The following is a 16,924-nucleotide window of genomic DNA, read 5'->3' as shown; positions in this document are numbered from 1 at the left end:
CCTGTCTCCACTTGCCTGACACTGTCCCCACCTTAATCCTTCAGTGACCCCATTCACCAGGAAGGGGGTTAGTAATTTCTTAGGGCAGTGATGACCCCTCCCCAGGTAGGGAAGTCAGAGGACTTTCTCAATAGCACCCCCAAATTAGCGTGGAAATGGGGTTCCCCAACTGCAGTCCCCCAGCCCCTCCACCCCCGGGCTCCATCATTACCATCCTGGGCATATGGGGGGTCGACAATGGATACAGGGGAGACTGTGAAAGGGCATGAGAGGGGGATGGGGAAGCAGATGGAAAAGGAGAAAGAGGTAGAAAGGTGGGGTGGGGTCAAAATGTTGGGTGGGGCTCTGCCCTGAGACTATACGATTTGTCACTTCCTCCCCACTCCGGGGGACTCAGAGGGCACTTTGAGGGGACAGACACCTCCTTGGCCCATGGAGAACTGGTCTGGGTGCATCTGAGTATCCACAAGGCCAAGGAGGATAAACACTCCTGAAAACTTCAGCCTTGATGGAGGCGGGGGTAGCCAGAGGAACATGATCATCATTATCCATAGATGCAGAGCAGTGGAAAGAGAAGCGAAGTTGGAATCCCTCAGACCCTGAGTTCAAATCCTAGCTCTGCCTCCTGCTGAGTGTGTGACCTTGAGCAAGTCACTTCTCCTCTTGGGCCTCAGTTTCTCTATCTAAGACAATGGGCAGATGAAACAGCCTTCATGCATTGTATGTGCCTGTTGTACCTGTGTTAGCAGGATTGTCTGCACAACTGTGGGCTGCTTGGGGGGTGGGGTCTGTGTGGGCCCCATGGAAGCTTGTCGAATGAGTTATAGGTCCTCATCCAGGATCTGATGAATGGAATTAGAGAGTCTGCAAAGTGTTTTTCAAATCTCTAGAAGGACTCTCCCGTGTCCTTCCAACAGCCCTCAGAGTGAGGGCACTGTCAGATGCCCTATTTCAAAGAGAGGGACTCTATGGATCAGAGAGGGATTCTGGCATGCCTGTGACCACAGAGCAAGACAGGACTCACATCCAAGTCCTGGATCTTTTCTTTTCACTGCACCGTGAGCAGATACTGTGTGCTCTTAGGACCTGTTCCTCTGGAGGGGAGTGGCCTGTTACTCAGGACAGTCATGGGTAGGGGAGGGATGAGGTTTCAGTTGATGCTCAGGGAGGAATCGAGAGGTACTTACAACACTGGTTGCTGGGGACAGGGAGAGGCTTGTCTTGTTCATCTTGGAATGAATACTGAGAGGGAGGGAAGGAGAGAGTGTTCCTCTCAGGAGGGGCCAGAAGCCAGAGGACCAAGATGGTCCTCTGCTCTGTTCCATCCTGACTACCCCTGCCTCCCAAATCCACTCTGTCTGCAGGAGAAGGATGCAGATGTCCACAGAAAAAGATACACACACACACACACACACACAGAGAGAGAGAAACAGTGAGAAACAGAGACAGAAAAAGAAAGAAACACAGATGAGGGAAAGAAACAAATAGAAGTGGGTGAAAGAGAGAGCTGTGGGGGAAACTGAGGCAGGGAGCAGAAGAAAGATCAGTGATGAGGTTTGGACAAAAACTATTATCATATGAGTGTTGCCTTTTTGTACTCCACCTCCCACTGAAGAGAGCTCTGGTCTTGCCTGCTATCTCTTCCCGGCCTTCGCCTTCCGAAGGCTGCCTTTTGGGCCCCATTGGGTCTTTGCATTGTGATAATACAGAGCCAAGAAGAAGGGGGATGTCATGGAAGAACAGGGGTGAAGAGGCCAGGGCTGGTGGGGGAGAACTTTGAAAAGTCCAAAAGCATGACCTGAGGAGTTGAGGGGTGTGGGGCGGAGAGCGGATGTAAAGGCTGCTGTGGGGGGCCTGTGTCTCCTTGAGGGTATCTGGCAAGGGCAGATTGATTCAATCGAGCCGATTGAAATCGTTCCATCATTGGTGGACTGTATGTTCTTTGATGTCCTCATCGCTTTGAGACAGGACCAAATGAGGCTCTGATTTTGTCCCCAGGTAGAGACACAGACAGAGGGAGACAAGTGGAGAGCGAAACAGAGACAGAAAGCAGAGGACATGGGGAGACAGAGGGAGGGACAGGCACAGAAAGAAGAGTCTCCCCTCCAACGCTCACCTCATCCTGGTCCCGCATGGCATTCAGCTGCTCCAGCTTCTTGGCCCAGTAGCGCGCCTCCTCCTCGGGAATGTCTGGAAGCGGAGCCCTGGTTGTGAGTCCGGAACCCCTCCCTGCCCCTCAGCCTCCATCCAGTGCATCCTGCAGGCCTATGGGCTGGTCTCAAGGGGGTGTAGGAAGAGGAAAGGAGGACAGGGTGGTGTCCCATCCACCCCCCACCCCCCCCACCACCCAGAGCTGCCTTGGGAATGAATGGAGGATGAGAGAGGAGATGCCTCCTAGCATTCCAAGGGTGGGGGAAACCATAGGTTTCTGGAAAGATGCTGTGGAGAGAACTGAGCTGCTTCCAAGAGAGAAAGAGAGGCCTCTTTGTGTCTCTGCCTCTGTTTTTCTCTACATGTCTCTTTGTCTCTGTTTGTCTCTCCTCCTATCTCCAGCTCACCCTGCATCCTAGGACCTCACCAAGGACCGGCTCAGGGCAGTTCAGACCCAAGCTCCATGGGTCAAGAAGAATTTGCTGCCCGTTGGTGACCTAGGGGGGCTGGGGTGTGCTCTGCACATGGCAGGTGCATGTCCTGCTGACTCACTGCAACTGGGAAACTCTCTCCTCTGGAGATAGGAAACTTCATCCTCAGAATGAAGGGCAGTCTGAACCCACCCAGGCCTGGCCATTCTCCTGGGTCTGGTGAGGGTCCTTTGCCCCCCACACTCACCTAAAGGCAGCTCGAAGCGGGTGTCAAGGAGGATGCGGTGGAAGGTGGGGTCCTTGGTGCCGCAGATCTCACTGTCTGCCATGATGACCTGAGAATCCAGTGTCAGCCACTCTCCAGGGCCCTCCTGGGGATTGGGGTGAGTGACAGGGTCCAAAGTGATGCAGGATGGAGCAGGGATCTACTGCACATTGACCAGCAGGTCCCCTACTTTCACAGAAGATGCACTTCCCCCCATCTCACCCTTACCCTAAGAGCAAGGGTCATGCCCACACTTTACAGACAAAGAAACTGAGACTCAGAGAGAAGGTTCTGGTCCAGAGCAACATGGTGGGTCCAAGGAACCCAGAGGCAGGGACCCGGAGAGAAGGCCCTGTGGGGCCAGGCAGGGGTGGTCCCAAGCTTGCGCAGCCATGTCTCATCTCTCATGGGTGTATGTGGCCCTAGCTTCAAATAAAAATCCTGATGCCCATCCATGGGAGAATTCTCCACCCCAAGTGACCAAACTAGTCCTGCAGTCACAGGAGACAGAGCATGACACACTCACCTCCAGCCTGGAGAGGTCAGGGCAGAGCCAGAAGGAGAGTGGGGGGCTGGGGTATTCAAAGGGAAGTAAGGGAAGGTTTCCTGAGGAGAGGGCACGGGAGCTGAGCTTAGAGAGTGATGGAAGGGATACTTGGAACCCAGGGAACAGCACATTCGAAGGTTCAGAAGCCATCCTTGGGGCGTATAAAGGGTGGAGGTTGGGGGGCGGGGTAGGGGAGATGAGACTGGCAATGTAGGCAAGTGCCATCAAGAAGGCCTTCCAAAGGAGATGAGCAGGGATGGCAAGGAAAGGTCCTAGGGTGGTTAGAATCCGCTGGGCTCAGCAAGAAGTGTCTGAGTGGAAGGGGTGAGATATAAGGCCTGGAGGCCAGGGAGGAGGCCAAGGTTATTGTCTAGTACCTTCAGGGCTGGTGTAGCCTTCTCCCTGCACAAAGTGCTAATTACCCACAATAACCCTCCTCCTCTTTTCCATAGAAATACATTTACAGCTGGGCCCAGGGCTGTGCAGCTTAAGACTACTTTTCCCAGACTCCCTTGCAGCTAAGTGTCCACGTGATTAAGTTCCAGCCAATAGGATGTGAGTGAAGTACTGTAAGCAGCTTTCAGGTTAGACCCTTAACCAAGAGGGTGAGCCCCCTCCCTTGCCACCTTTTCTTCCCTTGACGGCAATGCAGATGTAATGGCAATCCTCCAGCAGCCCTCTTGGGCTGCACAGGGAGAAAGGCAGAGCAACAAGATGGAAGGAGTTCAGACCCTGGTGACTTTGGAGCCACCATCACAAACATTGCTGGGGGACAGAGATACATGTCCATCTTGTGTAGGCCACTGGCCTCTGGGTCCCTCCAAGGCACTCCTCCCCAACCCTCAGCCCACCACTCACTTCATTGGACTGGCGGATGGTCCGCAGGGGAATCCACACGGTGCCCACCATTGTGTCCCAGATGAGACCCTTGTTCCACACCTCCACTGTCAGCCCCAAATCCAGGCGGTTAATCTCGCTGTGGAGAGAGGGGAGGGACATGAAGGGGTAGGAGTGAGGGCGTGAAGTCTCAGAAAAGTCAGTTCACCTGCCTTAGGACATGCAACCAACTGGAATTCAAACCCAGGCCTGGGTGAGTCTTACCAAGAAGATAACACAGTGGTTCTTGTTTTACAGAGGGGAAACTGAGGCCAAAGGGTTAAGTTACATGCTCAGGGTATCACAGCAGAACCAGGATTACAAGCAGGAAGGAGGGAGTGGGGAAAGATAACACACATCTCCTACATCCCCAACTCCCTTGGCTCATCCTTGAGCCCTTAGACCCTGAGAGTACTGGCTAAGGGAGGAAGAGGCTCAAACACCCACTGTGGCTCCCTATTACCCCAGGATAAGGACATTCCGGATGCCTCCATCCTTCCCAGAGTCACCTCTATCCAATGATATGGGGACACCCCTGAGAACATGAATGATACCACCTCTAAGCACTTTCCTTGCAGGACCCACCCTGGAAATATGCAGATTTGGGGGAAATCCTTGGTGAATGTCCAGTTCACTGAATTTACCAATTTACCAAAGATTTATCTTAAGGATTCTCTTTACATATAGCTATGACCTAGTCATTCAGTAACTGGCTTTCAGGAAGTTGAGGACCACACTGTCTCTCCCCCTTCATATCTTCTCTAGAATTGTAGGGCCTGCTGCTCCCCTCTTTCCCCAAATTCCTCTGTTCCAAGATCCCAACTCTGAGTTCTCTCATAGCCTCCACCACTGCTAGTCCTCAGCCAAGCTCTGCTCAAGGATTTGAGGGCTGCTTGGGTCCAAATCTCAGCTCTGCCAAGTATAGGCTGTGTGACACTGAGCAAGTGGTTTTGCCTCTCTGGTCCTCTGTTTCCTCTTCTGTAAAATGAGGATTAGAAGAGCACCCTCCCTCCCAGGGCTGTGGGGAAAACTGATTTAATCAAAGCCTTAGAAAAGGGCATAGAACTAGTTGTTGGTCATCATCAGAGAAGATGGGATGTAATATGAGGCCCTGAGTGGCTCCAGGTTGAGGGGAGGATCCAGATCATGAATTCATTCAGTTATTAGGCAAATATTTATTGAGCCACCTACTGTGTGCCAGGCCTTGTGCTTGGCATGGGGGGTGAGACTAACAGTGGAGACAGAGACCAACTGGGCCCTAGCCTCCTAGAGCTCACAGTCCGGGGTCAGGGGCCAGAAATGTGTCGAGAAATCACACAAATGACTAAAGTGATAATTGGTGGCTAGGCCTGAAATTACTCTCCAATCACAGCTTGGGGATGGTGGTCAGGGAGGGCTTCCCTGAGGAGGTGACTCAGTGGAGATTCGAAGTACGAGAAGGACCTTGCTGGGGGGAGCGGGGAGGAGAGAAGAGCAAGTGCAAAGGCCCTAGGACAGGAACAAGCTGGACATGTTGGAGGAATGGTCCAGTGGTGGAGGTGGCTGGGGCAGGTGAGCCAGGAGAGATGGAGGGAGATACTGGCAGCTCACAGGGGCCAGGCCTGGAAAGAGGGTGTTGTGGAGAGGAGTGTGGGTTTTGTTCTGAGGTTCACAAGCCATGAGCCACGGGCAAGTTTAGAGAGTGACAGGATGTGATTTGCAGTTTTAAAAATATCCCCTTGGCTGCCTGGAGGAGAACAGATTGCTGGGAGGCAGGAGGCGGGCAGCAGCAGGAGGCCAGGGGCGGAGGCTGGTGGGGCAGCGGGGACTTGGCTGGTGGCCATGGAGATAAAGAGAAGCAACTGGATTTAGGAAGTGCTTTGGAGGCAAAGCTGGTGGCTGGACATGGGGCTGAGGGAGGAGGGAGTGGAGTCCCAGACGACACGCAGGTGTCCAGCTCTGCTCTGTGGGACCAGCAAGGTGCCAGGCCATGCTAGCCCAGTCACTGCAGACTCACAACATGAAATCCTGCTCCCAGCTGGGCTGGCTGCCCCGCACAGCGATGGTCGTGCTCTTGACATTTTGAACCTTCAGGGTCACGTACGTGTTGAATTTCTCTGTAGTGGTGAGAGCAGGGGTCAGCACAGGAACTCAGGGACCCCCCCATCCCCCTTCCCAAGCTCTAGATGACCCTGCTGTGATGCCCCAGGGTCTCCGTGTACTTGGGGCCACAGTCCAATAATGATGTCCAATATACTGAGCTGTTTTTTTGCCTATACCCCAGAGTCCCTCCCTGCCAGTCTCTCAGAGTGCAAGGGAAGGGCCTTGGTTCAGGGAGATGTTAGGCATCAGGGATGTCTAATCTTGCTGCTTAGAAATTACTGTGTACAATAGCCTTGGTTTTTAGCTGGGAAGACTGAGGCCCCAGATAGTGGAACAAAATTGACAGTAAGAAACTCCCTTCACTCTCTGAGCATCACTTTTCCCACCTGTAGCCTGATCTAAGCATCCCCACCCTGTCTCTCAGGATCCTGGGAAGGGCCCCTGGTTTAGGGTGAGCACCACCTCCATTAGATTCTCCAGGAGATGGCTGAGGAGACTTTGGGATCCAGGACAAGTCTGACACTCTGTGATGCTCAGCAGACATGCAGCCCAAGTCCCCTATCACTGGCTCAGACCCCCTCCCCTATCTCTCCAAGACATAGATGGACAGACAACACAGGAACAGGGTAGGAATAGAGGCCACTTACCTTGGGCACCATCAAACTTGGCTTTTTTGACTGTGGAGAGAGACAGAGATAGGGAAGGGAGATGGGGAGAGAGTAGGGAGAAGACAGAGACAGAGACACAGAGAGACACACCAAAATAGAAATATAACAAGAGAGACAGAAGGGGGAGAGACACAGAAAGAAAGAGACAAAGAGGAAAGGCAAAGATAGAGAGCAAAAGAGATCAAGAGACCAAACAGAAAACAAAAACAAAAGCAAGATAAAGAGATGAGATCAGAGACAGAGACAAAGAGACAAGGAAAGGAAGAGAAACAGGAAGGAGTGGAGGGAGGCAGGGATGAGAGGGAGAGAAAGAAGCCATCAGACAGATGAGCACAGGCAGACCTAGGGGTTGAAGGAAATCTGGACACTGGGCATAATTTCTGCCCCTCTTCCCTCCCCATCAAATTCCCCCAAAGCTCCCCCACCTCCAGCTGTGCCCTTACCCACAATCAAACAGGATTCAAAAGAAGGAGCTGGGCAGGGGACAGGAGAAGCCTCCCACAGGAAGCCCTCCAAGATTGCAGCCAAGAGAGAACAGTTAGGGAGGGAGAGAGAGAGGAGAAAGGCAATCTCTGATGACCCCCTCCACCTGTCAGACCAGTGAGACTTCTCCCCCAATTATCCAGCTCATTCTGTCCTACCAAATGTTCCAGGGGTTTGAGGTCTAATATTCAAAGGGGACTGGGCGAGGTGGAATGGAACAGCCCAGAGAGCTGGCTCTGTAGTGCCCACAGAGACATCCCAGCCTTGGCTGGGATGTTGTTAGAGCTTGTCCAGCCCAACTTGCTTATGAAAGATGAATCCCAAATATACGTCAGGGTCCCACGTGGTCCAGTCTCTTTATGTTTCACATCACCCCACAGTCCCAAGTGACTTGAAGCAATTCCACTCTTTACTGGCTTTTCTCACAGGATATTAAACTTACTTTCAACATCTCTCGCATCCTGCAGCTGCCCCCAACATCTTTTTCCACCATTCACTCTGTCTCCACCCAAAACTGGCTCCCAAACTGAGCCCTTTCTCCTGCTTTCCACAATTCTCCCTTTCTCCTTTTCAATGAATGTTTCTCTTTGTGTAGGCAATACAGGCACATTTTACAAAATCCAAAGCAACCCAGAAATTGGCATACAATGAGAATAAGGCTCTTTTCTACCCCAGCCCTCACAATCCCACCTGGTGCAATCAACATTACCAGTTCCTTGTAGTGGATAGAGATAGACGGTTTCTGATTCGGCGATCGTGTGCATTTTGTGCATTATTTTATTTCCTACACAAATGGCAGCATTCTACACCCTCTGTAGAAACTTTCTGTTTTAAAGAGTATGTGCAGGTAAGTTGAAGGGTAAATTCCTAGAAACAAAATTGTGTTTCTATTCTCTCTTTTCTTTTGAGAGTCAAGTTCAGCCCTTTTTCAGGCAAATGCCGTGGCCTCCCATCTTGGGTTCATGTCTCTGTCCTCATCACTTGAGTTTCTGTCTTGCAAAAGAACCGGAATGAAACCAGTGAAGAGAGAATTCCCATCAAGGGTGGGGAACATGGAGTAGTTCTAAACACTCATCAGTAAATACTGTTTGTTCCTGTTGCAGACAGACTGTGTGCTTGTCTGGTGGTAGTGGGGTGAGGGGGCGGGGGATCAAAGCTCAGAAGCACTGAGTTGCAGAGCAGGAGAGAGAATGATCACCTTCCTATGCCAATGCCAACGCCCCCAAGAAGACCCAAACTTTAAATGCAAGTAGGTTGTGCATCGTACTCATCACATCTGGGTTTGGGTTTGAGAGGTTAGAGTGCAGAGGTATATTAGGAGTGATGAGCACCATTTCAGCATGGAGTCAGACGAGCCAGGTTCAGCTTACAGTGCTGTGTGAAACTGGGCAACTGAATCCCCATCTCTGGGCCTCCATCTCTCTCTCACTCCATCTCTCTCTTTCTGTTTTTCTAGATCTGGCTTTCTCTCTGTCTTTTATCTTTGTGTCTCTGTCTCCCTTCCTCCCACACCCCCAAATCAGTCACCATGTGCTATCTTCCTTACCTTCCTGTTCAAGGCACGTAACTGCATGTGCAAAGGCCCCCCTCTCTTGAAGGCATGCTCCGCTCCTGTCGCACTGGCTCCCTCTCATACCCTCAGCCCCACTCAGCCCACAGGGAGCTCAACTGCCCAGCCCCTCAACCCTGGGGCTGAGTGAAGCCCAGGGACACTTCGGACTGTACCCGGTAGGAGCTACAGACCTCCCTCAAGTAGGCCATGGGGGAGCTCCTGCTTGCACACCTGGTGACTGTGAAGCTGGGAGTAGGGATGAAGCAGAGGCAGGGGTAGGGCAGGGAGGAGGAACGGTGAAAGAGACACAGGCTGAGAAAGTCACACACACATGGAGGGATCAACATGGGGAAAGAGAGGCAGGGAGGAAGAGGAGGGGATAGACAACAAGTCATAAGAGTCAGAGACAGAGACACAGAAAGAGAGAGACACACAGGTGTCCTCTAGGGAAGACCAGCAAAAAGGAGAGGCAGAGTGGGGAGAGAAGGGCTGGAGGGAGAGATGAGGGGCTGATTGGTGTCTAGCCAGGCCTGGCCTGGGCCCCGGCCCACAGCTCCTGCTCTGTAACCCTTTTTACAGACCAGGGAGAGAGCTCAGAGGGGAGGCCATTCATCCACTGTCTCCTCCATCCTCTCCTCCTGGTGGGGGATGGAGTGTCTCTCTGTTTCCCTCCTCCTGGTTCTCTTTCTCTCCCCCCCTTCCCCATCTGTCTCCATCTCTCTCATCCCCACTCCCTCAGATTGCCCGCTTTCCTCCTCCTTAAGCCTCAGTGGGCCGGAGGGTAGTGAGCTCCACCAGCGGTGGAGTGATGGGGGTGGGGACACTCTAGCTCTGACAGCTGAGGCCAGTCTCAGGCTCCCAGACCCCGTCAGTGAGTCCAGGATGAGGACATCAATGTATGTTCATCAGTGGGAACTCAGAGGGAGGAGGGGGAGACTCCGAGTGAGATAGGGGGCTCAGAGAGAAAATGAGGAATCAAGGAAGGGGCTCTGGGTGGGGAGGAGAACTCAGAGGGGATATTGGATATGGGGCAAAGGGTAGAGGAGAGAAGACTAGAGAAGGAAGCTCCGGAACTGGAGGAAGGTCTTGGTGGGGGAGGGGGTCAGGAAGGCCGAGGAGCCCGTGTCATCAGGGGTGGGGCTCAGAGGAGGAGGGGGCTCAAGAAGGGGCTGGTAGGGCTCCAAGAAGGAGCCAAGTCTATCTCCTTCTGTCTTCCCCATCAGTAAACCGTCCGAGTCATTGTCGCCTTCACCACCATAGTCATCCCATCTCTGCCCTGCCACTTTCCCCCTGCTCTCTGGCGCCACTCAAGCTCGAGTGGAGCTGCAGTATTGGGGTCACCGGGGCGGAAGCACCACCCCTCCCCCGCGGGCTCCTGGTCACACGCACAAGGCTATTTATAAAGTGGGCACAGAGGACGTGGGCAACGCGACAGCTGGGAGTGGCGGGTGGGGGAGGAGCCCACTGCCAGCCCCTCTGACAGGCCAGCAGGAGATGCCCCCTCACGACTGTCAGCAGCCAGCGTGGCCCTTGGGGGCCCCATCAGCGCTGACTGATTAATGTGGTTACACGGCACATGCTGGCCAGGGCAGAATCAGTGACGGTGGGAGGAGGGGCTCAGGCTGGGGACTCCCATAGGCTCAGCCAGGCTCTGGACTTCCGTTTCTGCATCTGGGAAATGGAGTGAAGTAGGGCTTTCTCCCCTTCCTCCTCCTCTCTTATTCCCTCCTCTTCCTGCTCCCTTTTCCTTTTCGTCATTATTAGAATCGGCATTATTACGCTGTTGTGACCAATATTTTTATAATTACCATTACCAGTATCATTACTATTTGTATTATTTGGTTGGGTTCTAAGTGTGCCCCTGGTCTGGATGACCCTGGATTCTAATTGAGGCGAATTCCAGTCTTTGGGCACCTCCTCCATGACCTCCCAGGCCTGGGGTGGGGGCGGATGAAGAGTAGATTCCAACCATCAAGGGAAGCACCTGAAAGCCCCTCTTCGGGACATGCTTACTGGGTGTCAGAAGACACTACAAGACAGGGGAGGAGGGGAGGGAAACAAAGAATTCAGAAATCGATTTTAAGATGTTTGGTGGTTTTACATGTGATGTCGATGGCCTACATGAGCCTTGTGGTAAGGACACTGGTCCCACTGGCTTTCATCTGGGAGAGAGGGCTCTTACCCTCCATTGACAGAAATAAGCCAGAGCCGGACAGAAGACCACAGTGTAAAACATAAACACGCCGAGAACTTTGACAGAGATTTCTGTCTGTGTTATTTACTGGGTGCCGCCACTTAGAACTAAGCCTGACATATAGTAGGTGCTCATTAAATAGTGTTCAATGAAATAATGACAGAATTTCCTCCTCCAGCAGCCCTGTCCTAGGATCGGCCCCCTCTGCACGGGCGGGCGCTGTCCCTGCTCTGTCCATGGTGCTGAACCCCTGTCCCTGCACGTTTACCTCCAATGAACTTGGCACACGTTTTTACCTCCTGTGTACTACTGAGCCCTCCTCAGGCCTGAGAACGCAGTGAGTTTTCAGGAAATGTCCTACACCCACGGAAAGCTTTTAGTCCCCATTAATAAAAACATCATCATTGATTCTTCCTGTCATTGGCTCACACTTACGGAACCTTTCCACAGGCCAGGCATCATGCCAAGGGCTCTTCGTGCCTCACCTCACTGGAGAGTTCTAGCAAATCTAGGCAGTGGGTACTATTAGTGTGTCCATTCTACAGATGGGCACACTGAGGAGTGAAGAGGATACAGGACTTTGCCAGGAAGTGGTGGTTTTAGGATGGTGGACTGGGGATGTCCTGGTTGGCACCTCACAGAGTAAGCCCATTGTATGTGGGAGGCAAGTGAGGTACAGCTTAGGGAAGGGGCTAAGACTGCAGCCCTGAAGATGAGTCAGAGCCAACCCTGGAGAGGCATCCTATGAGTATAGTGAGAGCAAAGACCCAGATACAAACTCCCCTGGCTACATGGTATCAGAAAGAGGGCAGCCAGGGGCAGAGGGATTTGTGAAGGCTTCCTGGGAAGGGAGCAGCAGAAAAGCCGCAATGAATCGAGGAGAAATGACACGTCTCTTTACTGAGTGGTTGAAGGAAGAAGGTGCTCCCAGGACAGATTCTCATCCCATGAAAGGGGCTTGGTTTCCCTTCTTCCAAGAAGGGGCTCAACTTCACCCCTAACTCCCAGTAGGCTGTGGAGTCAGACAGCTACACCTCTGGCTCTGGAGCACTAAGCAAGTTGTTGAACCTCCCTAAGCCTTGGTTTTCCTCATCTGTAAAATGGGTTTCTGTGAGGATTAAAGAAGGCAATGGGCATAAAAGTCCTCAACACCATACTTGTAGAATGCCAGATAAATGGGCTTGTTCTTGATATTATTAGTTTTGAGGCAAACTCACCCTCACATGCATTTGCTAATTGTATGCAATAGTCATTCATGAAATATTTATGGAGCCTTTAAAAACATTGAGTGGCCTGGCAAAATGCTGTAAGGCACATAGAAAGGTCTAGACCTGGGGCACCTGGGTGGCTAAGTTGTTAAGCATCTGCCTTTGGCTCAGGTCATGATCTCAGAGTCCTGGGATCGAGGCCCGCATTGGGCTTCCTGCTCTGCGGGAAGCCCTGCTTCTTCCTCTCCCACTCCCCCTGCTTGTGTTCCTCTCTCTCTGTGTCTCTGTCAAATAAATAAAATCTTGGGGCGCCTGGGTGGTTCAGTCTTTAAGCGTCTGCCTTCAGCTCAGGTCATGATCCCAGGGTCCTGGGATCGAGCCCTGCATCGGACTCCCTGCTCAGCAGGAAGCCTGCTTCTCCCTCTCCCACTCCCCTTGCTTGTGTTCCCTCTCTTGCTGTCTCTCTCTCTGTCAAATAAATAAATAAAATCTTTGAAATAAATAAATAAATAAAATCTTTTTTTTTTAAAAAAAAGAAAGGTCTAGACCTGAATTCCCACCACCATGATTTTGCACGTGCTATTCCCTCCACTTTTTTAGAGCACTATGTCCCTCCTGCTTAGCTCCAAAAGAAGAGAGCCCTGGATATCACCTTCCGTGGCTCCCTCAGCCCTTCCCTGTCCCTCCCACTCTGACCCCACCAGCATGAAGCCAGGAATAGCGCTGGGTCTCCAGGAACAGTGGGTGGCATAGAGTAGGTGCTCAACTAATGCTTGCTGAGTAAATATATGAATGAATTCATGAAGGAACCAGGTAGCACTTGGCATTTGCAGCCTCAGGATTCTGCCAAGCCCTAGCAAGTGGATGGCGGGAGGGGGGAGCAATGGGACTCCACATAAAGAAATGACAGGGGGTAGAGGCAAGACCTGTATAAGGTGGTCTCCTATGTGTTGGTGTCGGGTATGTATGCAAGAGTTTGCATGTGTGTGTGTTTGCATGTGTATTTGCTAGTGTTACCAGGGCAGGCAGGTGTGTGTACATGGGTGTGTGTGTATGTTTTCATGGAGGGACATGTGCTTATGTGTACCATCTGAATGCAGGTGATGATCTGTACATATGTGTCAGGGAGTACAGTGTGACTGTATGTGGGACATGCTAGTATGTGTGCGTTTAGGTATACGAGGACTTGCAGGTGATATGTTAATTAGAAACATATGTTGTGGTATGTGTATGGATATGTGTGTTATACAGTTGTATGGAATGTGTATTTGTTTACTTGTGTGTACATATCATCATTCACCTGTTCAAAGGGGCTGCTTTGAATGTCCGGGCAAGTGTCATCATGCACATACACATGTGGCCTTAGCATGTGCTCAGGTGTACACATACGTATTTCTTGGGATTGGGGCCCTAACAGGTATATGTAGGTACATGCTTGTATGTCAGGGCATGAGTGGATCTTTATGTGACTTGGATATTGTGAACATGCATCAAACATGCCTGGATACACCCATGTCTGTGTACATGCATGTGGACACACACGCCTATATTTCGGGGGCCATGTCTATGTGGCAGAGTGGCTGTGTCCTATATACATGTGGGGCTATATATATGTCCTACATACATGTTCACACACACATATGAATGTGCACATGTGTCCATAAGTGTCATGGGCATGTGGTCTTCATGGAGCCTTGGTGGATCCTGGGCATTTCTGTCCACACAGGGTGAGTCTGTGTATGGACGTTTCAGTGCATGTATGTACAGATATGGGCAAATATGAATTGGCCTCTGGTTGGAGGCATAGGTATCTCCTCATCTCCAGGGATGAGCTCAGACCCATGGAAAGCCCTCCCAGCCCCGCTCCACTGCTCCCCTGCCCCCATCCTCTCCCATTCACCCCCTTGCCCCCTGACCTTCCCACTCTGGACATCACCCCTGCCCCTCCCAGTATTTCACCCTCTATTTCTCCTGGTCTCCCCTCTGCCTCTCCCAGCGTTATTCCACCCCCCATACGTCTCACGGCTTTATTTCCCACCCCACCCATAGACTTGCCCCTCCCAGCAACACCCCTCCACTCTGCTGGTGATTCCCTTCCTGTAACTTCCACAGAATCATCCAACACAATTCTTCCCACAGGCCTCCGTTTCTGGAAGCCTCACCCTTCTTACTGCCCCCCCCTCCTTCACACCACCTCCGCAGTCCAGCCTCCGGTTTGCGTCAGAGTTAATGGTGAAATTCCTCCCCCCCCCCCCCCCCCCACCCCCCACTAGGCAAACCTTCCAGAGGAACCCAACTTAGAGGATGTGTGGCAGGGTAGGGTGGGGGTGGGAGGAGCAGAGGAGAGAATCAGCCTCACATTGACCGCCTCCTCCAGTGCCAGCCGCGCCCCCCACCCCCGCCCCGGCCCCCACAGCTAGGCAACTTAGAGGAGGGGAAGAAGCCAATAGGGGGTTTGGACGTTCACCTCCGCCTTCCCTTAGGCCTAGCCCAGGGAGGTTCCAGGGGGTCCTTTTCACCTCCCCACTCCCTTAACTCTATAGGTCAGGGGGTAGTTGGCTTTTGATCTATGGGCCCTTCTGTCACCATCAGGCACGGTCGGGACTGAGCTCTGATAAAGCAAGTCCCTGTCCCTTTAAGAACACCCGCGTCCACGCCTGCCCAGCCCCGCGCGATAGCACTCTGGAAGTCGCCGCGGCAGGGAGCGGGCGGGCGGGGCAGGGTTTGTGAATGGAGCGACAGAGGGGGAGGGGAGGAAGGGGGAAGGGCGGCGGGGGCGGTTCCCAGATCTGGGCCTGTTCATTGGGGTCCAGGCGGAAGCGGGGTTCAGCTCTCTCTGTTTGTCTCTCTCTCTCACACACACACCACAGTCCCCGCTGCCTAAAGTCTCTTGAAGCCTGACATCTCAGGCCTGACCAACACACTTCTTCCCCGACCTCAGCCTTCTTGAAGGGAGTAGGTGTGAGTGAGGGGGGTGGACCCCAGTCCTTGAAACCCCAGGTTGAGACCTCTATAAGCCTCGAACCCCTGTTCGCCACCACCACCTCCGCCCAACGTCTCCCAGAGCCTGAGTTCTTAACTGGAATGCCCAGGACGCCTGAGTCCTGACGGGCTGGCTTCGCCCCCACCTCAGCCTCAGAAGTGGGGGGCAGCGATCGTGCCCCTCCTGTGTTTCTCTCCTCCCCCCCCCACCCCAACGCAGAGCGTGGGCCTGGGCGTGGGCCTCGGTGCAGATGGCATTCGGGCCCCAAAATAGCTCCACCCCACCTCTCCCTCCCTCGCTTCGGCGCAAAGTGGGTGAGGTGAGGATGCCGGGACGGGTGCAGACCGGCACTGCACCCCGAGGGGTCGGCTCCCTACGGGGAAGGCCGGTTACGCGTTCCGGAGTGCGGGAGGGGGCGGGGAGTGGGAGGCCCTCAGGCGATTCCCCCTACCCCCATTCGGGAGTCCAAAGAGTTAACGGGAAAAACGCCCCCAGGCCCCAGTCACAACCCTCTCAGGACGTAGGGAAGGGTCTTCTCCAGCCCCTTCCCAGGACTCTTCACACCCAAGGCTGGGAGATTCCTAGAGCTCGCCGTTGTCCCGATGGTCAAACCCCCTTACCTAAATCTTACATGCTCAGGGCTTGGAGACCCCTCCCTCTGCACCCCTTTTTGAATTCCGAGCCTAGTCCACGTCCCTGAGAACCCATAGCCCAACCTACCGCACAGGACTCCTTCCAAGTACCCTACACGATTCATTCGAACTACCCAGCCCAGCCCCTTCCACACCTAATAACCTGGTCTACACAGACTCCCCAGTCTAGATTAGGAAGCCAGATAGAGCCTCAGATCCCTGCTGGCGTCCACAAGGGCCTCCGCGTTCAGCCACGTCCGTACGACCCCCAGCAGCGGCCACCAGGACCCCCTGAGAACACAGTTACATCTGCATGGATCACCCCCTCAGGCGCCCTGACGCGTCTACAAGGGCTAGCTCCCCTCTCAAAAGTCCAGCCGCGTGTACTCGGGTCACCCCCTCAGGAGCCCAGCCGCATCCACACGGACCCCGAGCTCGGTCCGGGTCCACGCCGGTCCCCAGCCCCGCAGCCTCGCCTCCTACCTCCAACGCAAAGTAGAGACATGTCTCCGGGGTCGCCGGCGGGCCGGCTCTGTCAGGTAGAGTTTAGCGGCCACTGGGCTAGGGCATGGCCGGGACTGCAGCCCGCGCTCAGCTCACGCCGGGGCCCGGCCTCCGCCGCCGGCCATCTTGGTTCAGCACCGGGGGTGCGGACAGCTCCTGACGTGGTGCTGATGTCGGGCTGGCGGGCGGAGCCCAGGGACGCCTGATGGGGCGGGGGCGCTGCAAGCTTGGGGGAGCTTTAAAGGGCCGGAGCCGGGTGGGGGGTTCCCCGCCCCCAGGGCTCCCCGACCAGAGGGACAGAGAGCGGTCCCACTCTGGTTCCCTACTGGTTCTGTGTGCTTTCATCTC

The 16,924-nt window shown here is 53.5% G+C and overlaps 1 protein-coding gene across 1 annotated transcript in view; it reads right to left on the bottom strand.

The window, feature by feature from the left end:
* The window catches only part of UNC13A (unc-13 homolog A), a 58,556-nt gene extending 41,852 nt beyond the window's left edge, over positions 1 to 16,704 (bottom strand). The window contains exons 1-7 of the mRNA XM_034996563.1: positions 16,556 to 16,704; positions 7,000 to 7,029; positions 6,267 to 6,366; positions 4,253 to 4,370; positions 2,830 to 2,953; positions 2,117 to 2,190; positions 1,188 to 1,242 (exon numbers count right to left, since the gene is read on the bottom strand). Coding sequence (XP_034852454.1) covers positions 1,188 to 1,242; positions 2,117 to 2,190; positions 2,830 to 2,953; positions 4,253 to 4,370; positions 6,267 to 6,366; positions 7,000 to 7,029; positions 16,556 to 16,577 — 523 coding nt within the window. The 5' untranslated portion in view covers positions 16,578 to 16,704. The remainder of the gene's footprint in view (positions 1 to 1,187; positions 1,243 to 2,116; positions 2,191 to 2,829; positions 2,954 to 4,252; positions 4,371 to 6,266; positions 6,367 to 6,999; positions 7,030 to 16,555) is intronic.
* Between the last annotated feature and the right edge of the window lie 220 nt (positions 16,705 to 16,924).

Source organism: Mirounga leonina, unplaced genomic scaffold (assembly GCF_011800145.1).
Source record: "Mirounga leonina isolate KUSES-001 unplaced genomic scaffold, KU_Mleo_1.0 Mir_94, whole genome shotgun sequence".
NCBI lineage: Eukaryota > Metazoa > Chordata > Mammalia > Carnivora > Phocidae > Mirounga > Mirounga leonina.
Note: the sequence above shows the minus strand (reverse complement) of the source record. Positions and strands in the feature narration are given on the sequence as shown.